Genomic DNA, 27,289 nt, shown 5'->3' with positions numbered 1-27,289 from the left:
ATTTTGATAAAGCAAAGCGCCAGTCTCTCAGGAAGAAGTCAGACAAAGGAATTCCGACGAGGGGGGTGGACCACTCCTCACTCAAAGCCTGCCCACAGGCGAATGACGTAACCGACAGGCGTGAAAAAACTCACGCATGCGCACGAGGGTTCAAGGTTGGCTGATGTAATCGCACGTGATTCAAATCCATATAGTTTTTGAAAAAAATAAAAAGGTACGTTATTTTTCTCGCAGACCTCGTATATTATTTGTCAAGCCCTATTATAGGGCTGGATGCAAAAAATGGAAGATTTGAAAAAGAAATGTAAGTTAACAGAACTAGATGCAGCCCATAACATACATACAGCTGCTGATCATATAATTAGAATATCATGAAAAAGTTTGTTTTATTTCAGTCATTCCATTCAAAAAGTGAAACTTCTATAATGTATACATTCATTGCACACAGACTGATATATTTCAAGTGTTTATTTTAATTACTAATTAATCAATAAATTAATTACTAATCAATTAATTAATGATTGATCAATTAACAATATTAATTATTACTATTATTAATGAGTATTATTAATTATTAATATTACTAACATGAATGAATTACTAATTAATTATTACTATTTATTATCATTATAAATTAATAATTAATTAAATTAATTATTAATACCACAAAATTCCCCGACATGACTGCGATGCATCGAAGAAATCTGTGGCTTCTTCTATTTCTTTGCGAGAAAATAAAAAGAGCAAACAGACCACTGCAACAAGTTGCGCTTCGGTTGTCTAAAAAACAGTGAAGACGGTAGTTTGAGACGGGCAGTTTTTTTTTTTTTTTCCCCGTAAGGTGGAGGGGTGTCTCAGTTCATAGGGCTAGAGGCATACTCTTTCACCTTACCTCTTGTTTTAAAGGGGTAGGCGTAGGGGAAGGGGAGGAGGTACAAAAGAGAATTGAGATTTGGCCTAAGACTCAGTAAACTGTTGTTGACATAGAAAACCTGTAAAGCCTACTTTACAGCATGTCTTTTTCCTGGTTCTCTCCCTCAGCCCCAACCAGTCCCAGCAGAAGACTGCCCCTCCCTGAGCCTGGTTCTGCTGGAGGTTTCTTCCTGTTAAAAGGGAGTTTTTCCTTCCCACTGTCGCCAAGTGCTTGCTCACAGGGGGTCGTTTTGACCGTTGGGGTTTTTACATAATTATTGTATGGCCTTGCCTTACAATATAAAGCGCCTTGGGGCAACTGTTTGTTGTGATTTGGCGCTATATAATAAAATTGATTGATTGATTGACAGTACACAGAAAATCCACAAGAGGTATCAGTAAGGAAATTGATAAGGAATCGGATTGATAAGTGGAATCCATAATGGTATTGATATCGATAAAATCTTATCAATAGCCATCCCTACTGCTAACATTAAGAATGGAACTTCAGATTAATTGCAAAGTTTCCATAAGTGTGATGTCATGTTATGACTTGTTTTAAGTGATAACTGTTAATGTTGTAGTCACTGTAAAACCAGTAGCCGCTATCCACTGAGAAGACTTGGTGCACATCCATCATGAACACAGTCTGTTAAAAACAGTCTGCTGGAGGCTCAGCTTTGTGCACGCTTTAAAGGTGTTGTCATCGATATAATTGTGAAAAGTCTATGTTGTGTGGGCCGCTGAAGAGGAGGTACTGCTGGCCCACCACCACCAGTCGGCGCCCTGCTTGGAGTGCGGGCTTCAAGCATGAGAGGGCGCCGAGACAACAGAGAGTGACAGCTGTCACTCATTTACACCAGCTGTCACCAATCACCACCTTCCCTACAAAAGCCGGATTATTACTCCACCTCCTCACCGAGAAATCAGCTACCGTTTAAGGTAATTCTCTGCAAGTCATACTTTTTGAGACTAATTATTGTTCTGTGTGCAGCCGTATTCCTGAAGTCTGTCATAATTGGATTGGCGTGCAGTGAGAGTCTGCGACGTCTTCGCCTCTCACTCCATCCAAGGAGCAACTGTCAGGAGCTGCACGGGTGATTCTGTATCAGAAGTGGAGGTTTTCCCTCCCTGAAGACCTGTGGGTGAAGGATTACTGGGTGTGTGGATACACACTCACCATTAACTGTTTTCATCTTCTGCCAGCAGTACCAGGGTCTGCAACAGAAGACGGTGACCACCTGGGGACTCAGGACTTGGCGGCTCCGGTGTTCTTCAGGCTGTTGGTGGTGGAAGCTGTGTGGGTCCCGGCTCTTCGATCGCCAGAGGTCTCCTATCTTCGAGCCTGCCCGCACGTCACCTTGTGTTTAATTGGCATTATATATTTTTGTCTGTATCCAGTTGTGCGTTTCACAACATTAAATTGTTACTCTTTGTCTTATCCATTGTCCGTTCATTTGCGCCCCCTGTTGCGGGTCCGTGTTACGACACCTTCCCAACAGTCTAAGCAATACATCTGTGTTCATACAGCCTGAAAAACAGCTGAGAGTTTTGCGTGCGCGTTCATGGTGGGAGCTATAATGGGGTTAAAACGGTGTGCTGCTCCAGTACAAAGAACACAATACACACACAAGATCCAAAATCTGACAGTTTCTCTAAGTAAAATAAAATTAATCTACCAGCTCCACTGATGAGAGCATCTTCAGGCAGCCTGCTTAAAAAAAATAGAACAAAAAAACAGCATTGTGGAGACATTCCATGTACGCGTTCACGGCAGCAATAAAACAGTGTCCTGCAACACAGACAGCAGTGTCGCCACATGCTTGGATCCAAAATCTGACAAAGTTTCGGGTGTCATCTCCTCTCTGTTCATCCTCTGTAAATCCGAACCTTCACTTTGCAATGAAAGCAAAGAAGCTTCGTTATCAGATGTAACAGTGTTCATTTCATGCTGTCAGCCTTCAGGATGTTTCTGCTTTTCCTGAAATGTACATAACATGCAGAGAAATGCAGAGCAAGACATTTCTGGAAACGCACCTGCTGACTTGCTGAGCGTGAGGAATAATTACCAATAAAATACATCGACCACTAATTATTACCACGTGCATAGATAGCTTTACAATCATGAATACTTTGATGTCGCGTTGCAATGAGGATTTATTCACAGGGTTGCTACAGCTGCTTGAAATTGTAAAGTCTTTGTCAGTTTATATTTGCTGTCACGTCTGTCTTGTGACAGGATGTGAGAGCCGCGTCATTGTTTTGTGGAGGCATGATGGAGCTGCATTCTGATTGGTTGAAAATACAAGCACGAATCACATACTTTTCTCATCTCCAATCTCAGAAGTGTTGCGTCCGTCACTGTGGACGCACCAACACTTCCTGTTTCTGAATGCAACATTAAGCAAGTGTTTCTGTCTGGAAATCGCTTTTTAAAGACCAGCGTTAAGGCTGCACAGTAAGGCTGTCTCGAGAACTGAGCTTCTTTCATTCTGAAGTCTTTTTATTAAACAATCAAATGTAATATACAATACAGATTGTGTAAAAAAAAAAAAAAAAAAAAGTTTTTTTTTTCCCGTGAACATTAAACAAATAACAGGTAACAGACAGACAGCTGCTTAACAAAATATAACAAAAAGAAACCCAGAGAGAAAAAAGGATAAAAAAATCAAACAATATACAGTGGAACCTCGAGATACAAGTTTAATTTGTTCCATGACCAAGTTCATAAGCCAATTTGCTTATATTTCAAACAAATTTTCCCCATTGAAAATAATTAAAATAATTTTAATCCCTTCCAGCCTTGTAAAACATCCCCAAACCACTCTAAATTATGAAAAAATGCATTCTTATTAACAAATAGACATGTATACTTTGCCTGTGCATAATAAAATATATAATATAAAAGAAAAAAGTTTTATTAAGGGTTCTTATCTTACAAACAGAGTGGATCTGGTTTAATTTGATGAACTGGAGCTTCTGTACCAAATCAAAGCTAAACTCTGAAAATGTGGTGATGTTTTTTTTTTCCCCCACTCTTGCCGGTACTGTTGGTACTGAGGATTTAATTTTTGCACAGCTGTCATTAAATTCTGTGTTTGGAAAAACATTCCAGAAGAAAGATATTTGGAGCTCAATATCTATTTGAAGCCTGCTTCTGCCAATCTGATTCATATGAAGCATTGATTCGTATTGCTTCACTAATGGTGTTGAGCGAGCTGCTCGTGGCGTAACGTGATTGTTGGCTAATAACAATAAACACTTGACAAAGATAAGTCACAGAGTGGTGTTTGATCGGCCTCATTTAAGTGTCAAAGCATCTAAATGCTTAATTAGTTGAATTGTCTGCGTCGTTGAGCTAATATCTCACTGGGCTGTGACTGTTGGTGAGTTGTTGGAGACACAAATTTCTGGGAAAATAAGCAAGTTAGCGATAGTTTTCATTTAGAATAACACTGAATTGGTAGGGGACATTTGCATATGTTGCACAAACTCCTGGCGAGATTTGGCCCAAAATTTTTGGAGAGTTTGCATACATATTGTGCAAATGTTTTGTGAGAAAATAGCAAATGTTTTGCCACTTGCAAAGGTCATGTGACAGTTGTGATTGACAATTGAGAAATCTGGACTATATTAATATGGTGCTTCTCCCCAGTCCAGCAATCGTTTAGACATCAGACGTCAAGCGAGATGGACCTCCGAGAAGAAATGCACCAGCTGCTGGATGAGGACCGAGCTGATATACTGAAGGCTGCAGTATGTCTCCTTGCTGCTGCTGTGGTCGTGAAGACCAGAGCCAGGACAAGGAGGGTCAGATGTGAAAGAAAAAGGAAGGTTGTGTGGGTGAGAGAATTGCTCTTGAACAGACACAAGTATGACATGTATGAGAAGCTCATGAAGCACCTTAGAGAGGGGAATGTCAAGTCCTTCAGGAACTTTGTCAGAATGGACCCAGAGATGTTCGGTCAAATGGTGGAAGACCTGACCCCTATGCTCCAGAAGAACACAAGCATCTGCAGAAAGCCTCTGTTCCCTGGACTCAAGCTGGCCATCACTCTGAGATATCTGGCCACTGGGGACTCTTACAAGTCACTGGCCTATGAGTTCCGGGTGACACATAGCACCATCGTCAGTGTTGTGTCAGAGGTGTGCCAAGCCATCTACGACCACTACCACGAGATGGCCTTCATGTGTCCCACAACAGAAGAGGAGTGGAAGGAGGTGGCCCAGGGTTTCTCAGACAAGTGGGACTTCCATCACTGCTGTGGCTCCATAGATGGCAAGCATGTGAGAGTGCTAGCGCCACCTCACTCTTGCAGTTTGTACTACAACTACAAAGGCTTCTACTCCATCATCACGCTGGCCCTGGTGGATGCCAACTACAAGTTTAGGTATGTGGATGTGGGTGCCTATGGAGCCGACTCTGACGTTGGAGCCTTCAGGGATTGTGGACTGTATCATGCTCTGGATCAGGACAAAGCTGGTCTACCAACAAGTGAACCCTTGCCAGGTGATGACACTGATGTCCCCTACTTCCTTGTTGGTAATGATGCATTTTCTCTCAGAAGCTGGATGATGAAGCCATACTCCAAGAGACATTTGACAGCAGCAGAGCGCATCTTCAACTACAGGTTGTCCAGGGCCCACAGGATTGTGGAGAATGCTTTTGGCATCCTGGCCAACAGGTATGTACAAGTATATCTTTGTATTTCATGAAAACTTTTGCCATTTTTTTCACAATGATGTGACTTGAAATTTTAATTCATATTTGTTCAAGATATTTTCTAACAATGCAATGACTTTACTATGTTTTCAGGTTCAGGTGTCTCCACTCGTGCATGATTCAGGGACCTCAGACTGTCACCAAGATTGTCTTGGCAGCCTGTACGCTACACAACTTGCTGGCTGACAAGAATCCTGCCACAATGCAACAAGCGGCAGACTGGGAGGACCTACTGACACATGAAGTACAACCAGGGCTGTGGAGACAGCAAGACCAGGAGAATCCTCTTCATGGAATCCAGAGGCAAATAGGCAACACGGCAACAATAGATGGGAAAAGAGTGAGAGACTACCTGACTGAGTACTACAATAGTGTGGGAGCTGTGCCCTGGCAGAACAGGAGGGTGGGATTACAAAATGGTGTAGACGCACATTCCGAGTGTTGATGGACGTTCTCAATTATATGCTTCGATATATATTTTGCACCAATAACAACTCATGGTGGTTTGTTTATCTTGAATGCATTCAGTCTTTGTTGCTGGTTTAATGAACTGTAATAAAATTACAAATTACACAAGCAGTAAGAAATTACAAAGTTCATCAGTCCTCCTCCTCAGTGACTGAGACTGTGGTGGCTGCTTCAGCTGGGTGTGTCCACCTGCTACCTTCCTCTTGGAGAAAAGACTAGTGTCGAAGGACTGAAGAGGCTCAGGCTGGTGTCCATACCCATAAAGGTGTTCAATGCTTGGACCAACACTGAACTGCTGAGTGTGGCAAGATGGGTGGACCACCTGAAAGTGCCACTCTGTGATGAACGTTTTCTGGAAATTCCCGGAAATCCTGGGCACGTATCCACAAAGCAACTCCTCTCAAAGAGCTCCTAGCTTAGCCTAAAATTTCCTGGCAAGGAACTTCACCCTAAGAGTTAGCCAGCAGGTGTCTGAAAGCAAGACTGAGCAAAGGGGACAGAAACTCCTATCTTGGTGAGGAGGCGGGGTTGATCCAGTTGCTAGGTATGACTCTAAGAGCTGTGATTGGTTGTCACGGAAAGGGGAGGAGAAATAAAAAACAAAAACAAATGCACTCCGCCCTCCTAGTTGTGAATGGACAATGAAATAAACTGATCATATAACCTGAACTGCACTAAGACATGTAATCATGAGGATAAATTTGTAATGCTGTGTTAACACATAGGCAGAACACGTTACAAATGTCATATTTGCATCATTCTTGGCACATTCCTGACATTCTTAATGTGACTTAATGCATCTGAATAGGTTTCTTAATAGTGCGTGCTGGTGCGTGATATTTGTGATTTTCCTGGAGCATGTTTTTGGCTGTTAAAAAAAATCTTCCACGAATGTCACACACCACCCTCATTTCACCTCATGTCATGGAGGTCGCAACTGAATGTGTTGATGCATCTTGATTAGTGATGATCCTTAATAAGAGCGTGGCAGTGTTCTTCTCTGTCATGCGTACAATTAAACCCTGCTGCACCGCATTCAGTTTGATTGCTGCAGTAATGCTGAAGGACAGTGACACCAAGTCGGCTAAAAGTTTCATTCCAGTGCTCCTCAGCGCACTCCTGCAGGTGTTCCACCTGCTGCTGTGCCTGATGTTTGGGAAAACAAGCAACGACAGCCGCGTGGAGCCACACATCTGGTTCTCTCCGTCTCCTCTCTGCGCCACTCCATGACACAGAGCCCAACTAAGCATGCAGTCAAAGTTCTGCTGTGGGTTTTGAGGAGCCCACCACTCATAGTAATACCAATAATGAAAATAATAAGTGTGTATATGATAACAAGAACATAAACAATTTAAAAATGCAGTAAGACAGTAAATTAACATAAAATGATTACATAGATGAAGCCAATCGCATGTTACTGACTCACTGTCATCCTACATATGAAGAATGTCTCTGTTTCCTCTCTGTCTTTCTGCCGTCTCCTCTGCTTAAGACACTCTTAGGCTTCTTAAAAGTCCTCCTCACTCCTCTTACCAGTTTGGCACCTTAAGCCCCTTTCACACCGGGGGTGCTCCCGGTTGCTCCCAGTTGCGCCGTGTGTCATTATGACAATGCCGTGTGGAAGCAACTCGGTGCGCCACAACAGCACGAGGGGCACAAAGGAGGAAGCAAGTCGGGCGCCGAAAAATTAAACCTGTTTAATTTTTATGGCGTCCTGTGCTCGACGCAGAAAGGAAGTGGTTCCAGCTCAAGTCGGGGCAAAGAGGCGTTAACCCGGCGTGACTCGGAAGCTAATTTATAATTCCTGCTGTGTTCCATTGTTCCCGCAGTATAAATCACGCAGGATTGTTTTTATAACGTGTACTTAATGCAGTAAAAACTACACGCTGAAAAAAGAAACGACCACAGAAAAAAAATGCTGATTGCAGCTCAGCTCCTCTCTGTGTGGAGCTGTCTGGTGAAGAGATGCACTGTGAGGCAGCAGCAGCTTCTTCTCTCACAAATGTGTTTAAATAAAATCCATAAAAGTCCTCCTCACAGACTGATTGCCAGAAATATCCAGTAAAAAGTCCGGACATCTCTAGTCCACTCATGGACGTTCGTTCACGCGCACACATGTGAACAATTAAAAGAAAAAAAAGTCTGGCTGCAGGCATTAGTTCCTTGTTCTCTGCTCAAAGTCTCACATCACAGTTAAAAAAAAGGACATAAGTCCTGAGACAGGACATGACAACCTCAAGTGGAACTCCAGACATCTCCACATTTGCTTACGGACGGTTCACTCGCGCGCGCATCTCGCAGTCAAAGGAGGAAAGATAAACTACAACAGAACTCAGAGCGTAGCTCCGCACAAGAACAAATATAAAGTAGAAGTCAGAGTGCACAATCTGTCTGCAGCCAAACTGCACTCTGACTTCTCTGTGCAGAGAACCTGCAGGCTGTGTTCTCACCTCCTCTCCTCCCCCTGCTGCACGCACCTGACGCAGACATTCCTGCATCGTCATGACACCACAGGAAGCAACTGGGAGCAGCCCGTGTGAAAGGGGCTTTAGGAGGTCTCTTAAGGCCTAAGGTGCTTTGCAGACAACTTTCATCTTACCAAAGGAAGGAAAAAGGAAAAATTCGAGGAATTCTAAGATTTTTCTTAGAATAATGTCACAAGGAGCTACTTTTAGCCTCCGGCTGCTTTGTGGATACGGGCCCTGGATTTACTAACATGGCGAACGTTTCCGGGTTATTTTTGATAACGCATCAGAATCCATTCATGTTCCACACCCAAACGGTTGGTGGCAGTAGTGCTCCCTGTTGGTTTGCAAGCAGTCAAACTTGAAAGAAGAAGGGTTATTTTTTTGGGGGGGGGTTCAGATGTTTAATAAATCATATTTTTGGGGACTGCACGGTGCTTTTCCTAATGGCTTACTTTGTTGTGGACATCCAGAGTTATGAGCTGTGTTTTTCTCTCTCTTTCTCCAGAAATCGTACATTAAAGTGTAGGTGACATGATATGTAATGTTTTTTGTTTGTTTTTTGAGTAGTTAAGACTAAGATAAACAGTTTGAAATTTGTCCTTTCCTGGTGCACAGTTCTGAAGAGAGAAATCCTCGGGTTTTGAACTGCGCGCTACTGAAAACCAGGAACTTCCGGGCGAGTCCCAACATTGGAGAAGGAGGAAGTGACATCAGCAAGAGAACCGTTATCTTAATAGTCCCATTAATTATGGATTTTACAGGCTACTGACAGCCCGTTTCTACGGAGCGGTTTGGGTTGGTGATGCACGGTGTTATAGATGTCAGAACGGTTCATTCTGACCAGCAGAATCCTTTTGATTAGCAGGCAGAACACGAGTGCACAGGCATGGTGTTCTTCGGCTTCTCCAATTCACATGGAGGCAAAACTGAGTATTTTCACATTTTATTTGATTGTTTTGTGTATTGTCTGGATGCGAATTTCATCGCATGCAGACTGAGACGTTATGAGCAGATTAAGGGCTGCGAGTATTTCAACTTGCAGCGCAAAGCGGCCCAGAGGTGGAACAAAAAGGATCCATTCACAGCAGAGACTCGATCCATCAGCTGCAGACGCAATCGATGGATTACAACTATAGCTGTAATCTTCTAAAACTCACAACATTGTTTAAAAAAGGTCAAAATTAAAGTTTTAAAAGTCAAATACTTGTTTCTTTCTTGTAAGATTCATCAGGTTTTCAGTCTCATTTTAGAACATTTGTAATCAGACAGCAAAGCAGAATGCAAGTGACATTTTTTAAAGAGGAACTATACAACTGTTTGACTTTTCACATTCTTCTCCCCTACAGCTCACGAATAGATGTCACAAAACCCACCGACGCCTGCACCCCCCCTCCCCCAACCCCCACCTGTTCCACATGTACATTTGTTTTTTGAACATAGCCTGCACACACAATCTATGGAACAGTCTCAAGAAAGTGACAATCCACAGAAATAGAGTTACAAGTGCAGCAGCTGAAACGCAGGTCTGCATCTGTTTTACACGACTATTTTTCAGCTCTCACTATTCCAAGAAGCCAGCCTGTGTGGGACCCCATGCTCGGTCAAAAGTTTTTTTTTTTTTTTTTTTTTGTAGTGTGGTAAAGCAGTGTGCGTTTCTCTTAGTCTGTGTCCTCAAAATTGCAAGGCTGATTTTCCACTACAAGTTGCAATTTATGTAGCGACGACAATTACTCCAAAACTGTAAAGTTAAAGTAAAAATGTTGCACAGTTTCTTTGTCACTTGCTTGCCTCTACTGGTGGTTGGCTCTCACTGCGGTATTGTATCACTTCCTGTTCCGGAGCACAGCGGTGTTTTTCTGTATCTGTTAGCTGTTTAATCTGCGCAGTTAGATTGATCTAGTTATCTAGATTACGATTTGTTTCCCAGTGTAATCTTTACGTGCCTTAACTAAAGCACTCCTTCTGCTGAATCACCTCTAAATTATTTACACGTTATTCACTTTGCGTGTTTTTAGGAATCCGCTAGCTTAGCGTAGCTACTAGCTCTTAGCCGATTTAGCATGGTGGCTTCTCCTGTCTCTCCCGCACTTTTCTGCTCTGGGTGTGAAATGTTTAGTTATTCCTCGGCCTCCTTTAGCAGTAACGGTACTTGTAATAAGTGTAGCTTATTCGTAGCTTTGGAGGCCAGGCTGGGCGAATTGGAGACTCGGCTCCGCACCGTGGAAAATTCTACAGCTAGCCAGGCCCCTGTAGTCGGTGCGGACCAAGGTAGATTAGCCGCCGTTAGTTACCCCCTGGCAGATCCCGGGCAGTCGGGAAAGCAGGCTGACTGGGTGACTGTGAGGAGGAAGCGTAGCCCTAAACAGAAGCCCCGTGTACACCGCCAACCCGTTCACATCTCTAACCGTTTTTCCCCACTCGGCGACACACCCGCCGAGGATCAAACACTGGTTATTGGTGACTCTGTTTTGCGAAATGTGAAGTTAGCGACACCAGCAACCATAGTCAATTGTCTTCCGGGGGCCAGAGCAGGCGACATTGAAGGAAATTTGAAACTGCTGGCTAAGGCTAAGCGTAAATTTGGTAAGATTGTAATTCACGTCGGCAGTAATGACACCCGGTTACGCCAATCGGAGGTCACTAAAATTAACAATAAATCGGTGTGTAACTTTGCAAAAACAATGTCGGACTCTGTAGTTTTCTCTGGGCCCCTCCCCAATCAGACCGGGAGTGACATGTTTAGCCGCATGTTCTCCTTGAATTGCTGGCTGTCTGAGTGGTGTCCAAAAAATGAGGTGGGCTTCATAGATAATTGGCAAAGCTTCTGGGGAAAACCTGGTCTTGTTAGGAGAGACAGCATCCATCCACTTTGGATGGAGCAGCTCTCATTTCTAGAAATCTGGCCAATTTTCTTAAATCCTCCAAACCGTGACTATCCAGGGTTGGACCAGGAAGCAGAGTTGTAGTCTTACACACCTCTCTGCAGCTTCTCTCCCCCTGCCATCCCCTCATTACCCCATCCCCGTAGAGACGGTGCCTGCTCCCAGACTACCAATAACCAGCAAAAATCTATTTAAGCATAAAAATTCAAAAAGAAAAAAATAATATAGCACCTTCAACTGCACCACAGACTAAAACAGTTAAATGTGGTCTATTAAACATTAGGTCTCTCTCTTCTAAGTCCCTGTTGTAAATTATATAATAATTGATCACATATTGATTTATTCTGCCTTACAGAAACCTGGTTACAGCAGGATGAATATGTTAGTTTAAATGAGTCAACACCCCCGAGTCACACTAACTGTCAGAATGCTCGTAGCACGGGCCAGGGCGGAGGATTAGCAGCAATCTTCCATTCCAGCTTATTAATTAATCAAAAACCCAGACAGAGCTTTAATTCATTTGAAAGCTTGTCTCTTAGTCTTGTCCATCCAAATTGGAAGTCCCAAAAACCAGTTTTATTTGTTATTATCTATCGTCCACCTGGTCGTTACTGTGAGTTTCTCTGTGAATTTTCAGACCTTTTGTCTTAGTGCTTAGCTCAGATAATTATAGTGGGCGATTTTAACATCCACACAGATGCTGAGAATGACAGCCTCAACACTGCATTTAATCTATTATTAGACTCTATTGGCTTTGCTCAAAAGGTAAATGAGTCCACCCACCACTTTAATCATATCTTAGATCTTGTTCTGACTTATGGTATGGAAATAGAAGACTTAACAGTATTCCCTGAAAACTCCCTTCTGTCTGATCATTTCTTAATAACATTTACATTTACTCTGATGGACTACCCAGCAGTGGGGAATAAGTTTCATTACACTAGAAGTCTTTCAGAAAGCGCTGTAACTAGGTTTAAGGATATGATTCCTTCTTTATGTTCTCTAATGTCATATACCAACACAGTGCAGAGTAGCTACCTAAACTCTGTAAGTGAGATAGAGTATCTCGTCAATAGTTTTACATCCTCATTGAAGACAACTTTGGATGCTGTAGCTCCTCTAAAAAAGAGAGCTTTAAATCAGAAGTGCCTGACTCCGTGGTATAACTCACAAACTCGTAGCTTAAAGCAGATAACCCGTAAGTTGGAGAGGAAATGGCGTCTCACTAATTTAGAAGATCTTCACTTAGCCTGGAAAAAGAGTCTGTTGCTCTATAAAAAAGCCCTCCGTAAAGCTAGGACATCTTTCTACTCATCACTAATTGAAGAAAATAAGAACAACCCCAGGTTTCTTTTCAGCACTGTAGCCAGGCTGACAAAGAGTCAGAGCTCTATTGAGCTGAGTATTCCATTAACTTTAACTAGTAATGACTTCATGACTTTCTTTGCTAACAAAATTTTAACTATTAGAGAAAAAATTACTCATAACCATCCCAAAGACGTATCGTTATCTTTGGCTGCTTTCAGTGATGCCGGTATTTGGTTAGACTCTTTCTCTCCGATTGTTCTGTCTGAGTTATTTTCATTAGTTACTTCATCCAAACCATCAACATGTTTATAGACCCCATTCCTACCAGGCTGCTCAAGGAAGCCCTACCATTATTTAATGCTTCGATCTTAAATATGATCAATCTATCTTTGTTAGTTGGCTATGTACCACAGGCTTTTAAGGTGGCAGTAATTAAACCATTACTTAAAAAGCCATCACTTGACCCAGCTATCTTAGCTAATTATAGGCCAATCTCCAACCTTCCTTTTCTCTCAAAAATTCTTGAAAGGGTAGTTGTAAAACAGCTAACTGATCATCTGCAGAGGAATGGTCTATTTGAAGAATTTCAGTCAGGTTTTAGAATTCATCATAGTACAGAAACAGCATTAGTGAAGGTTACAAATGATCTTATGGCCTCGGACAGTGGACTCATCTCTGTGCTTGTTCTGTTAGACCTCAGTGCTGCTTTTGATACTGTTGACCATAAAATTTTATTACAGAGATTAGAGCATGCCATAGGTATTGAAGGCACTGCGCTGCGGTGGTTTGAATCATATTTGTCTAATAGATTACAATTTGTTCATGTAAATGGGGAATCTTCTTCACAGACTAAAGTTAATTATGGAGTTCCACAAGGTTCTGTGCTAGGACCAATTTTATTCACTTTATACATGCTTCCCTTAGGCAGTATTATTAGACGGTATTGCTTAAATTTTCATTGTTACGCAGATGATACCCAGCTTTATCTATCCATGAAGCCAGAGGACACACACCAATTAGCTAAACTGCAGGATTGTCTTACAGACATAAGGACATGGATGACCTCTAATTTCCTGCTTTTAAACTCAGATAAAACTGAAGTTATTGTACTTGGCCCCACAATCTTAGAAACATGGTGTCTAACCAGATCCTTACTCTGGATGGCATTACCCTGACCTCTAGTAATACTGTGAGAAATCTTGGAGTCATTTTTGATCAGGATATGTCATTCAAAGCGCATATTAAACAAATATGTAGGACTTTTTTGCATTTATGCAATATCTCTAAAATCAGAAAGGTCTTGTTTCATAGTGATGCTGAAAAACTAATTCATGCATTTATTTCCTCTAGGCTGGACTATTGTAATTCATTATTATCAGGTTGTCCTAAAAGTTCCCTAAAAAGCCTTCAGTTAATTCAAAATGCTGCAGCTAGAGCACTGACGGGGACTAGAAGGAGAGAGCATATCTCACCCATATTGGCCTCTCTTCATTGGCTTCCTGTTAATTCTAGAATAGAATTTAAAATTCTTCTTACTTATAAGGTTTTGAATAATCAGGTCCCATCTTATCTTAGGGACCTCGTAGTACCATATCACCCCAATAGAGCGCTTCGCTCTCAGACTGCAGGCTTACTTGTTGTTCCTAGGGTTTGTAAGAGTAGAATGGGAGGCAGAGCCTTCAGCTTTCAGGCTCCTCTCCTGTGGAACCAGCTCCCATTTCGGATCAGGGAGACAGACACTCTCTCTACTTTTAAGATTAGGCTTAAAACTTTCCTTTTTGCTAAAGCTTATAGTTAGGGCTGGATCAGGTGACCCTGAACCATCCCTTAGTTATGCTGCTATAGACGTAGACTGCTGGGGGGTTCCCATGATGCACTGTTTCTTTCCACTTTTTGCTCTGTATGCACCACTCTGCATTTAATCATTAGTGATCAATCTCTGCTCCCCTCCACAGCATGTCTTTTTCCTGGTTCTCTCCCTCAGCCCCAACCAGTCCCAGCAGAAGACTGCCCCTCCCTGAGCCTGGTTCTGCTGGAGGTTTCTTCCTGTTAAAAGGGAGTTTTCCTTCCCACTGTAGCCAAGTGCTTGCTCACAGGGGGTCGTTTTGACCGTTGGGGTTTTACATAATTATTGTATGGCCTTGCCTTACAATATAAAGCGCCTTGGGGCAACTGTTTGTTGTGATTTGGCGCTATATAAAAAAATTGATTGATTGATATCTATGGTGTTTTCAATGTTAAAGTTAGCGTTAAGCTGTTTCCATCAGCACGTTTGTGATTTGTTTTCTGTATAATTAATGGCTCAGCATTCGTTGTCGTAAAAGAGTCAAATTGTAATTTTTTTTAATTTATTTTTATTCATATATTATAGCAACAATAATAGTCTACATAATAGACAATAATAGTCAATAATAATAGACTAATAATGTTACAATACAATTTTAGAGAAAGAGACAAAAACAAAACAGAAAAGATAAAACCATGTAACAATGAAAATAAATAAATACGAGGTCTATTAGAAAAGTATCCGACCTTATTATTTTTTTCAAAAACCATATGGATTTGAATCACGTGTGATTGCGTCAGACAAGCTTGCGCCATGCAGCACCGCTGCGACGCGCGGAATTCCTCCGCACGTCTGTCTCAATGTGCCGAAAAAGTGCTGATGTCCACGTCTTTTCACAATTCCTGTGCTAGTCAGACGACATCCTGGATAAAACACAGCATCCAGTTTGGAAATGAATGGCACATTCCACTGTTACAGGAGTTTTTGTCATGGAAAGAAGAGCGGAGGCTTCGCGCGTCGCGGCAACTCTGAATGTCCTTGAGTGGCCCAGCCAGAGCCCAGACCTGAATCTGACTGAACGTCTCTGGAGAGATCTGAAAATGTCTGTGCACCGACGCTCCCCATCCAACCTGATGGAGCTTGAGAGGTGCTGCAAAGAGGAATGGACCAAACTTCCCAAAGATTGTTGTGAAAGTGTAGGTACACGGACCCACAACAGGGGGCGCAAATGAACGGACAATGGAGGAAGTCAAATCACAAAGCTTTACTGTTGTGAATACGCACAACAAACACAACAGATTACAATTATAGCAGTAAGCCAAATTCCAATGGTGTCGTGTGGGCAGGCTCGACGATAGGAGACGTCTGTCCGAGTCGAACCGGAACCATCCGATTTCCTCTGCCACCGAACCCCGGGAATACTGGAGCCGCCAAGTCCCGAACTCCCAGGTGGCCACTGCCTCCGCTCGTCGGATCCGGTACTGCTGGCAAGGAACAGAAACAGTCAGGTGTGGGTGCGGCCGCACCCAGCAACACACAGGGTGGAAACACCACCTCCACCTCTACTCAAAAACAGCACTGTAGGATTGGAATGTGAGTACTTATCCAACCACGTCCAATACGGTCTTCAGCTGACCTAAGCACAAGCAACAAAGTATTACTTCTCTGAATAACACAACTGGCTGAGTTCGTTACCTCCTTAGTAGAGCGATATCTCGGCAATGAGGTGGAGATGCCGTCCTGCTGATATACCTCCCTGGTGATTGATATCAGCTGTCTCAGGTGATGGGTGACAGCTGTCACCCTGGCTACTCCTGTGAGGCGGCAGCGCCCTCCGATGTCTGGAGCCCGCACTCCAGGCAGGGCGCCCTCTGGTGGTGGTGGGCCAGCAGTACCTCCTCTTCAGCGGCCCACACAACAGGACCCCCTCCTTAACGGGCGCCTCCTGGCGCTCGACCAGGCTTGTCCGGATGGCGGCGGTAGAAGTCGGCCAGGAGGGCCGGGTCCAGGATGAAGCTCTTCTTCACCCAGGAGCGTTCTTCGGGACCGTACCCTTCCCAGTCCACCAGATATTGAAAACCCCGGCCCATCCGTCGGACGTCCAGTAGCCGGCGCACAGTCCAAGCCGGCTCGCCGTCGATGATCCGGGCAGGAGGTGGTGCCGGACCCGGAGCGCAGAGGGGTGAGGTGTGATGTGGTTTGATTCTCGAGACATGGAACACTGGATGAATCCGCAGTGAGGCCGGAAGCTTAAGCCTCACTGCGGCAGGATTGATGACGTTGAGGATCTTAAACGGTCCTATGTACCGGTCCTGTAGTTTCGGGGAGGCCACTTGCAGTGGAATGTCCTTGGTGGACAACCACACTTCCTGCCCAGGACGATACGTAGGAGCCGGGGTCCGCCGCCGGTCTGCATGGGTCTTCGCCCTCATCCGGGCCCTCAACAAAGCAGAACGGGCGGCACGCCACACCCGACGGCACTTCCGCAGGTGGGCCTGGACCGAGGGCACACCGACCTCTCCCTCAACCACCGGAAACAATGGGGGCTGATACCCCAAACACACCTCAAAAGGGGAGAGGCCGGTGGCTGATGACACTTGACTGTTGTGGGCGTACTCGATCCAGGCCAGATGAGTACTCCAGGCCGCCGGGTGCGCGGCTGTCACACAACGTAGCGTCTGCTCCATCTCTTGATTGGCCCCGTTCTGCTTGCCCGTTGGTTTGGGGGTGATACCCGGACGAGAGACTGACCGTGGCCCCCAGTTCCCGGCAAAAGCTCCTCCAGACGTGCGAGGAGAACTGGGGACCGCGATCGGAGACGATGTCTGATGGTATCCCATGCAGCCGGACGACGTGGTGGACCAGGAGGGCCGCTGGTCTCCTGGGCCGTTGGGAGCTTCGGGAGGGCCACGAAGTGGGCCGCCTTGGAGAATCGGTCCACTATCGTGAGGATGACGGTGTTTCCCTGGGACGGCGGGAGGCCCGTGACAAAATCCAGGCCGATGTGAGACCAGGGGCGATGAGGTACGGGCAGCAGCTGTAGCAAACTTGCGGTGGTCGGCTTTGCCCCTGGCGCAGGTGGTACAGGCCTGGATATAATCCCGGACGTCGGTCTCCAGGGACGCCCACCAGAAACGCTGCCGGACGACTGCCACGGTTCTTCGCACCCCAGGATGACAGGAGAGCTTAGAACCGTGACAGAAGTCCAGGACCGCAGCCCTTGCCTCTGGTGGGATGTAGAGTCTGTTCTTCGGCCCGGTTCCGGGGTCCGGGTCTCGTGCCAGGGCCTCCCGGACGGTCTTCTCCACGTCCCAGGTGAGGGTGGCCACGATAGTGGACTCCGGGATGATGGGATCCGGGGGATCCGACGACTCCATTCTGACTTCGTCTTCATGTACCCGGGACAAAGCATCCGATCTTTGATTTTTGGTCCCGGGACGGTAGGTGATCCGGAAGTCAAAACGGCCGAAGAACAGTGACCAGCGGGCTTGCCTGGGATTCAGCCGCTTGGCGGTCCTGATATACTCCAGGTTCCGGTGGTCAGTGAAGACCGTAAATGGCACGGACGTTCCCTCCAACAGATGTCTCCACTCCTCAACAGCCTCTTTCACCGCAAGGAGTTCTCGATTGCCGACGTCATAGTTCCGTTTGGCCGGGGTCAACCTGCGGGAAAAATAGGCACACGGGTGAAGAACCTTATCGGTCCTTCCCGCTCTGGGACAGCACGGCTCCTATCCTGAGTCCGAGGCGTCCACTTCAACCACTAACTGGCGACTAGGATCGGGCTGGCACCAGAACGGGTGCAGACGAGAAGCGCCGTTTCAACTCCTTGAACGCGGCATCGCAACGAGTCCGACCAGGTGAAGGGAACTTTTGGCGAGGTTAGGGCTGTCAGGGGGCTAACTACCTGACTGTAGCCCTTAATGAACCTCCTGTAGAAATTAGCAAAGCCGAGGAACTGTTGCAGCTTCCTACGGCTTGTGGGTTGGGGCCAGTCTCTCACCGCCGCAACCTTGGCCGGATCAGGAGCGACGGAGTTGGAGGAGATGATGAACCCCAAGAAGGACAAAGAGGTGCGGTGGAACTCACACTTCTCGCCCTTCACAAACAGTCGGTTCTCCAACAACCGCTGCAGGACCTGACGTACATGCTTCACATGGGTCTCAGGGTCCGGAGAAAAGATGAGTATATCATCCAGGTATACGAAGACGAACCGGTGCAGGAAATCCCGCAAGACATCATTAACCAACGCTTGGAAAGTCGCGGGAGCGTTTGTGAGACCGAACGGCATGACCAGGTACTCAAAGTGACCCAAGGGGGTGTTAAATGCCGTCTTCCACTCGTCTCCCTTCCGGATCCGAACCAGGTGATACGCATTCCTAAGATCAAGCTTGGTGAATACCTTGGCTCCATGCAGGGGCGTGAACACCGAATCCAATAGGGGCAACGGGTATCGGTTGCGAACCGTGATTTCGTTCAGTCCCCTATAATCAATGCATGGACGAAGTCCGCCGTCTTTTTTACCCATAAAAAAGAAACCTGCACCCATCGGGAGGTGGAATTCCGGATCAACCCAGCGGCTAACGAGTCCCGGATGTAGGTCTCCATTGATTCACAGCTCAGGCCGTGAGAGGTTGTACAGCCTGCTGGACGGGAACTCACTGCCCGGAACCAAATCAATGGCACAATCATAAGGACGGTGGGGGGGGAAGGGTGAGCGCCAGATCCTTGCTGAACACGTCGACAAGGTCGTGGTACTCCACCGGCACCATCCTCAGATTGGGCGGGACTCTGACCTCCTCCTTAGCCTGGGAGCCGGGAGGAACCGAGGAACCTAAACACACCCGATGGCAGGTCTCGCTCCACTGAACCACTACCCCGGACGGCCAATCGATCCGGGGATTGTGTTTCAACATCCAGGGAAACCCCAAAATCACTCGGGAGGTAGCAGGAGTCACAAAAAACTCGATCTCCTCCCGGTGATTTCCGGACACCACCAGAGTTACAGGTGGTGTCTTATGCGTGATTGGAGGGAGTAGGGAGCCATCTAGTGCTCGCACCTGCACAGGCGAGGTAAGCGCCACCAGAGGGAGCCCTATCTCCCTGGCCCATCTGCTGTCCAACAGATTCCCTTCAGAGCCCGTGTCCACCAGTGCTGGGGCTTTCAGGGTTGATTCCTCATAAAGGATCGTAACTGGGAGTCGTGTGGCAATGGTGGGTGGGTCCCACGTGAATGTCTCGGCCCACCCTTAGCCCAGTCTCTAGGGGCGGGCGTTGGTGTTTAACCGCTCGGGGCAGTCTCTCACTTGGTGCTCTGTCGATCCACAATTAAAACATACTCCGCGGGCCTGCCTCCTCTGTGTATCTGGTGCCCTAAATGTTGCCCTGCTCGTGTCCATAGCTTCGTCAGCAGGGGAGCTGTAGCCACACGGAGCGCCGGAGCCGTGGAGCGTGGGGAAGGTGGGCGCAGTCGAACCGGAAGGGAAGGGACGGCGCGTGCCCGGCCACGCCCTTCGTCTCGTTCCCGACGACGTTCCTCTACCGATTGTCTATCGTATGACAAGATCGATAAGCCCAGCTAAATCCCGCGTTTCGTCCTTAGCCACCAGGTTGCTCCTTAAGAACCAATGACAGTCCGTTTACAAAGGCGGCGGCGGAGGGCAGTGCTATTCCAGCCGGACCTCGCAGCCGCGATGCGGAAGTGCGACTGCATAAGCAGCTGCGGTCCGACGCCCCTGTCTCATCGACAGTAGCACTGTTGAAGCGGTTTCTCCTCTATTAGGGTGATCAACACGGTTCTGAACTCCCTCACAAACCCATCATATGTCTGAAGGAGCCGTGAGTTCTGCTCCCAGAGCGCTGTAAGCCCAAGCGCGTGCCTCACCGCGAAGCAGGTTTATACATAAGCTACCTTGCTAGCATCGGTGCGCGTACATAACAGGACGCTGTGGCGAGACGAGCGACACTGCATAGGAAATCCGCGCACGTCTCCACACAGCCTCCGTACGGCTCTGGGGGGCTATGTATGCGTCCGGGGAAGGTGGAGGGGTCGTTGAACGACCAGTGGAACGTCAATGTTACGCACAGGTCTACGGGAGGGAGAGCCCAGCGTCGCCCGGAGGGCGCGCTTCCACCTGCGCGGCGCCCGGAGGGCGCGCTTCCACCTGCGCGGGCGCCCGGAGGGCGCGCTTCCACCTGCGCGGCGCCCGGAGGGCGCGCTTCCACCTGCGCGGCGCCCGGAGGGCGCGCTTCCACCTGCACGGCGAGAGCCTCCACCCTGCGGTTCAGGAGGACGTTCTGCTTCGGCTCATCAAATCTAACCGAGTCGTGAAAGCGGTGAGGATCCGCTGCAACTCACCGATTACCCCTCCTGCGGACGCCTGTGCGTCCTGTTCTTCCATTGGCCGGTCACAGCCGGTTGACGCCCCTCGGATCCATGACGATGGCCGAGATATCCTGTTGTGAAAGTGTAGGTACACGGACCCACAACAGGGGGGCGCAAATGAACGTGAAAATGGAGGAAGTCAAATCACAAAGCTTTACTGTTGTGAACACGCACAACAAACACAACAGATTACAATTATAGCAGTAAGCCGAATTCCAATGGTGTCGTTGTGGGCAGGCTCGACGATAGGAGACGTCTGTCCGGTCGAACCGGGAACCATCCGATTTCCTCTGCCACGAACCCCGGGAAATACTGGAGCCGCCAAGTCCCGAACTCCCAGGTGGCCACTGCCTCCGCTCGTCGGATCCGGTACTGCTGGCAGGAACAGAAACAGTCAGGTGTGGGGTGCGGCCGCACCCAGCAACACACAGGGTTGGGAAACACCACCTCCACCTCTACTCAAAAACAGCACTGTAGGATTGGAATGTGAGTACTTATCCAACCACGTCCAATACGGTCTTCAGCTGACCTAAGCACAAGCAACAAAGTATTACTCTCTGAATAACACAACTGGCTGAGTTCGTTACCCTCCTTAGTAGAGCGATATCCTCGGCAATGAGGTGGAGATGCCGTCCTGCTGATATACCCTACCCTGGTGATTGTATCAGCTGTCTCAGGTGATGGGTGACAGCTGTCACCCTGGCTACTCCCTGTGAGGCGGCAGCGCCCTCCGATCTCCTGGAGCCCGCACTCCAGGCAGGGCGCCCTCTGGTGGTGGTGGGCCAGCAGTACCTCCTCTTCAGCGGCCCACACAACAAAAGATAGGTGCACCAAGCTTGTGACATCATATTCAAGAAGACATGAGGCTGGAATTGCTGCCAAAAATGCATCAACAAACTATTGACAAAGGCTGTGAATACTTAGGGACATGCTTAGTTTTAATAAATTAGCAAAAAACAAACAAAAAAACAAACAAAAAAAAAAACCCCAACTTATTTCATGTTGCCATTATGGGGTTGTTGAGTATAATTTTGAGGTTAAAAATGAATTTTACTCCATTTTGGAGTAAACCACTGGTACTGCAGACTGGTTAATGGCTGTGGATCTTATTCTTTGATGTTGGTTCTGATTTGCAGATTTGTTTTTTTATGTGGTTTAGGTATTTTGTGTTCCTCTGTCTCATTTTCCTATGCTCTATTATAGCATTTTCTTATATTCCCAAGTACTTGTGTGTTTATGTGGAATCCTCAGACAAATCTTCAGTATAATAATAATAATAATAAAGCCTTTGTCATTCTACATACATACAATGAAATTTGTCCATTTAACCATCCAAATTATATTTAGAGACAATCCAACCACTGGGGGGGGTGGGGTGGGGGGTGCCTTGTGCTTCTTGAAGTCCAGGATCATCTTTGTCTTAGTGGTGTTCAGACCCAGGTTGTTTGCTGGCACCACACCGTCAGTTTCAGGACCTCATCCCTGTAGGTCAACTTGTCTTCACCTGAGAATCAGCCACCACTGCCGTCATGTCGTCAGCAAACTTCACTGTGGTGTTGCTGGTGGGGTCAGGTCTGCAGTTGGACAGGTAGAGGGCTCAGCATGCACCCTGGTGGGGAGGCCGTGCTGATTGTCTGGTGGAAGAGAGATGGGGGTCAGAGGTTGGCTGAGCTGTAGTCCATGAAGAGCATCCTGACGTAGCTCCCCCAGTGTTCAGGTGGCTCAGTGCAGTGTGTAGGGCAGAGGTCACCAACCCTGTTCCTGGAGGGCACCCGTCCTGCATGTTTTCTAACTCTCTCTGTTCCACTCCCAGGCAAATTAACTATCAGGTGTGCTCAGCCAACCCATCAACAGCTGCAAGACACCACTTAAAAAAACAGTGTGTCTTGAGTAGGTTGATGTGGAAAACATACAGGGCAGGAGGGGCTCTCCAGGTGACCCCAGCTGGTCAGGACCCGTCGGGTCCAGACACTTTATTTATTACAGACAGTGATATGGGGTTGGAAGCTGCGTGAAACTGGGACGATGTACAACCCCTGGCAAAAATTATGGACTCACCGGCATCGGATGATGTTCATTCAGTTGTTTAATTTTGTAGAAAAAAAAAGCAGATCACAGACATGACACAAAACTAAAGTCATTTCAAATGGCAACTTTCTGGCTTTAAGAAACACCCATCATCAATGACTGTGGAAATTTACATGTTCTCTTCAGACAGTCATCTTTATAAATCTCATTGGAACGGCACCAAACAAAAGTTCCAGCATCATCACCTTGCCCAATGCAGATTCGAGATTCATCACTGAATATGACTTTCATCCAGTCATCCACAGTCCACGATTGCTTTTCCTTAGCCCATTGTAACCTTGTTTTTTTCCTGTTTAGGTGTTAATGATGGCTTTCGTTTAGCTTTTCTGTATGTAAATCCAATTTCCTTTAGGCGGTTTCTTACAGTTCGGTCACAGACGTTGACTCCAGTTTCCTCCCATTTGTTCCTCATTTGTTTTTGTTGTGCATTTTTGATTTTTGAGACATACTGCTTTAAGTTTTCTGTCTTGATGCTTTGATGTCTTCCTTGGTCTACCAGTATGTTTGCCTTTAACAACCTTCCCATGTTGTTTGTATTTGGTCCAGAGTTTAGAACAACCACATCTTTTGCAACATTGCATGATGAGTTACCCTCTTTTAAGAGTTTGATAATCCTCTCCTTTGTTTCAATTGACATCTCTCGTGTTGGAGCCATGATTCATGTGTCCACTTGGTGCAACAGCTCTCCAAGGTGTGATCACTCCTTTTTAGATGCAGACTAACGAGCAGATCTGATTTGATGCAGGTGTTAGTTTTGGGGATGAAAATTTACAGGGTGAAGCCATAATTTTTTCCTCAGAATTGAGTGATTCCATATTTTTTTCCCTCTGCTTGGTCTAAAAAAGTAACCATTACTGACTGCCACAATTATTTTTCCTGATTTCTTATAGTGTTTCTTAAAGCCAGAAAGTTGCCATTTGAAATGACTTTAGTTTTGTGTCATGTCTGTGATCTGCTTTTTTTCTACAAAATTAAACAACTGAATGAACATCCCCCGAGGCTGGTGATTCCATAATTATTGCCAGGGGTTGTAGCTGTGGACTGCTGGGTTTGGATCTCAAAGTGTGTGTGAAGGTGTTCAGCTACTCCACCAGTGAGATACTTGGGTCCTTGGTTGCGTTGTTCTGACCCCTGTAAGTATCCAGTCCAAATTACATACCAACGTCCTTGGAGAACTTATGAACTGCCTCCACGAGCTGACTGAGTCCCTGCTCTGAGTCGGCAATGATCTTCAAATCATCCATAAATAATAGATGGTGCACCACTTCTCAATGTTTCCTACCTCTGCCTCCCCCAAATCAGACTCGATGTCAAAGTCCTTCAAGATCTTGCTAAGTGGGTCCATTGTTAAGCAGAATAAAAGATTAGAGCTTGTCTCCCTGGAATATCCCTCTCTGATCTTCTACATCTGGGATTATTATTTGTCCCTCTGTGTGCTTTAGGGTGATGGTGGTGTTCCAATTATTCATTTGTGTCCTCAGGAAGGATCTTATTTCCTCATTGATTGTTGTAGAGTTCTAAGCATCTCATGATCCAGGAGTGTGGCACACTGTCAAATGCCTTTTTATAGTCAATCCAAGCCATGCTGAGGTTTCTCCTCCCATTTTTGCAGTCCTACAGGATATCTGTTGGGGTGGCGTGTGTGGATCCTAATGTGTTTGGGGGCGGGGGGCGGGGTTGTGTGGATCCTAACGTGTTGGGGAGGCGTGAGTGACTCATACTTCTTTGGTGTTCTTTGCTGGATGCATGTTTGCTGAGGACTGTCAGTTCTCGGTGGTACAGTGGGTTGTGTCAGAGGGCAGATGCTGTCCCTGACTATTTTCCCAACCTCGTCTTGCATCACTTGTAGTTCGCCATCTGTAAAGTCTTTTTGTGTGACAAAGTTGTCTTTGGGTGGTGCATCGCCCTCTTGGTATGTCTTTCTTACTTGGGCAGTGGTGGTGGAATATCCTGTGCCATTCTCTATATCTTTCTTGAGATCATTCGAACAGTCAGTTGATGATCACCACGCACAACCTGCCTTATCCGCTCGTTGTGACCTCAGTCACACTCGTTGAAGGCCTCCCACTCCTGGAGTCATCTTCCACCTCCTCGTGCCCCTCTTTGAACCTCTTGTGCCCATCAAAAGCATGTGTTCATGACATGTTATCTCCATACACGTGCCTAAGCATTTCAAGTGCTTGTGATGGAGTTTTCACCAAGCGGACTAAAGATTTCAGTTTGGTTCATTTCTTGGTGTTAATCGTTCATCCCTCAGTGCTTAACGCTGGGAAAAAAAAAAAAAGAGAGAAGGTGTGAACAAAAGCATGTAAAAGCTGCAGAAAGTCAAGATTACAGTTACACTCTCCCAAGATATGTTAGATAACACAAATTACCAATTCCTCTTCACACACATATATATATATATATATATATATATATATATATACACACATACATACATACATACACACACACACAACCCCTGGCAATAATTATGGAATCACCGGCCTCGGAGGATGTTCATTCAGTTGTTTAATTTTGTAGAAAAAAAAAAAGCAGATCACAGACATGACACAAAACCAAAGTCATTGAAATGGCAACTTTCTGGCTTTAAGAAACACTATAAGAAATCAAGAAAAATAATTGTGGCAGTCAGTAACGGTTACTTTTTTAGACCAAGCAGAGGGAAAAAAATATGGACTCACTCAATTCTGAGGAATAAATTATGGAATCACCCTGTAAATTTTCATCCCCAAAACTAACACCTGCATCAAATCAGATTGCTCGTTAGTCTGCATCTAAAAAGGAGTGATCACACCTTGGAGAGCTGTTGCACCAAGTTGACTGACATGAATCATGGCTCCAACACGAGAATCAATTGAAACAAAGGAGGATTATCAAACTCTTACAAGAGAGCAAATCATCACGCAATGTTGCAAAAGATGTTGGTTGTTCTAAACTCTGGACACCTGTGCACTAATCATGGTGTCTAATCAGCATCTTGATATGGCACACCTGTGAGGTGGGATGGATTATCTCAGCAAAGGAGAAGTGCTCACTATCACAGATTTAGACTGGTTTGTGAACAATATTTGAGGGAAATGGTGATATGTGTATGTGGAAAAAGGTTTAGATCTTTGAGTTCATCTCATACAAAATGGGAGCAAAACCAAAAGTGTTGCGTTTATATTTTTGTTGAGTATATATACACATACACACACACGTTATGGATGAGCTGATTTTGGGTTTGTGGACTCGTGCACAGTCCAGCCCGTGTGCGCATCCGTACATCAGGCTGCAGTTCACCTGTGTTACAGTATCATTAAATGCAGCAGTTCTGTGTGTGCACCCAGTGTGAGGCTGAAAAAATGATGGGAGGAAAAATAATGAGCCAAAGGTTTCTCTTTGATAATAATAATTAAAAAAAAAAAAACACCACAATGAGGTGGCTGCTTTAATTATATTCACCTGTGTGGATCACATGATGAACCAAAAATAAAATTAAAAAAACCCACGAGATCTACAAACACAAAATAAACTCATATCCATAACACTTTGAGAACACACACACACTCACACACACGGCTTTGGCTTGAAGTCAGAAGGAGAAGCTGCGCTGACGGAAATCTGTCTGGTTTCTTCCTGTTAAAAGGGAGTTTTTCCTTCCCACTGTAGCCAAGTGCTTGCTCACAGGGGGTCGTTTTGACCGTTGGGGTTTTTCTGTAATTACTGTATGTCTTTTGCCTTACAATATAAAGCACCTTGGGGCAACTGTTTGTTGTGATTTGGCGCTATATAAATAAAATTGATTTGATTTGAAAAGACACACTTTCAGCATGTTGTCGCTCCACCAACACTCTGAACACGGTGGGCGTTAACCACAAGCCCGAGTCACGTGTCCACCTTAATAAGCACGCGTGCTAAAGCTGGAAAAGCTAACATGATTTAAGAAACTTCTTCAGAGGCTGAACCTTTACCTTAACGTATTTAATCACATTCTTGCAGTAAAATCACCAAAACTCATCTAAACTGACACAGAAGAATTTAAACCAAAAAATACCTTTGATCCCATTCTGACCACGTGCTTCATTTCCACAACAGATGGCGCTTCGTTCCGTGAAAACGTCAAGTTGCAGTTAGATGCGCAAAAGCCAAAGAACTTATATAGAACCTCTGCCACCGGAAATACTTCAAAATAAAGGCATCAGACAACAGACTGCCTTTAACACAGTAAAAACACAAAGAAGTGTTTTTTTACATTAAAAAAACAGACCTTCATAGGAATCA

The 27,289-nt window shown here is 45.7% G+C and overlaps 1 protein-coding gene and 1 long non-coding RNA gene across 2 annotated transcripts in view; both read left to right on the top strand.

Moving 5' to 3' along the window:
• The window catches only part of LOC117522184, a 44,581-nt gene extending 37,671 nt beyond the window's left edge, over nucleotides 1-6,910 (top strand). Inside the window, exons 4-5 of the mRNA XM_034183586.1 lie at nucleotides 4,568-5,597; nucleotides 5,729-6,910. Coding sequence (XP_034039477.1) covers nucleotides 4,568-5,597; nucleotides 5,729-6,080 — 1,382 coding nt within the window. The 3' untranslated portion in view covers nucleotides 6,081-6,910. The remainder of the gene's footprint in view (nucleotides 1-4,567; nucleotides 5,598-5,728) is intronic.
• Nucleotides 6,911-20,583: 13,673 nt separating this feature from the next.
• The window catches only part of LOC117522200, a 25,576-nt gene continuing 18,870 nt past the window's right edge, over nucleotides 20,584-27,289 (top strand). Inside the window, exons 1-2 of the long non-coding RNA XR_004564169.1 lie at nucleotides 20,584-20,595; nucleotides 25,828-25,831. This is a non-coding gene — a long non-coding RNA (uncharacterized LOC117522200). The remainder of the gene's footprint in view (nucleotides 20,596-25,827; nucleotides 25,832-27,289) is intronic.

Source organism: Thalassophryne amazonica, chromosome 12 (genome assembly GCF_902500255.1).
Source record: "Thalassophryne amazonica chromosome 12, fThaAma1.1, whole genome shotgun sequence".
NCBI classification, from domain to species: Eukaryota; Metazoa; Chordata; class Actinopteri; order Batrachoidiformes; family Batrachoididae; genus Thalassophryne; species Thalassophryne amazonica.
The sequence above is the reverse complement of the archived record's forward strand: the minus strand, read 5'-3'. Positions and strand labels throughout refer to the sequence as shown.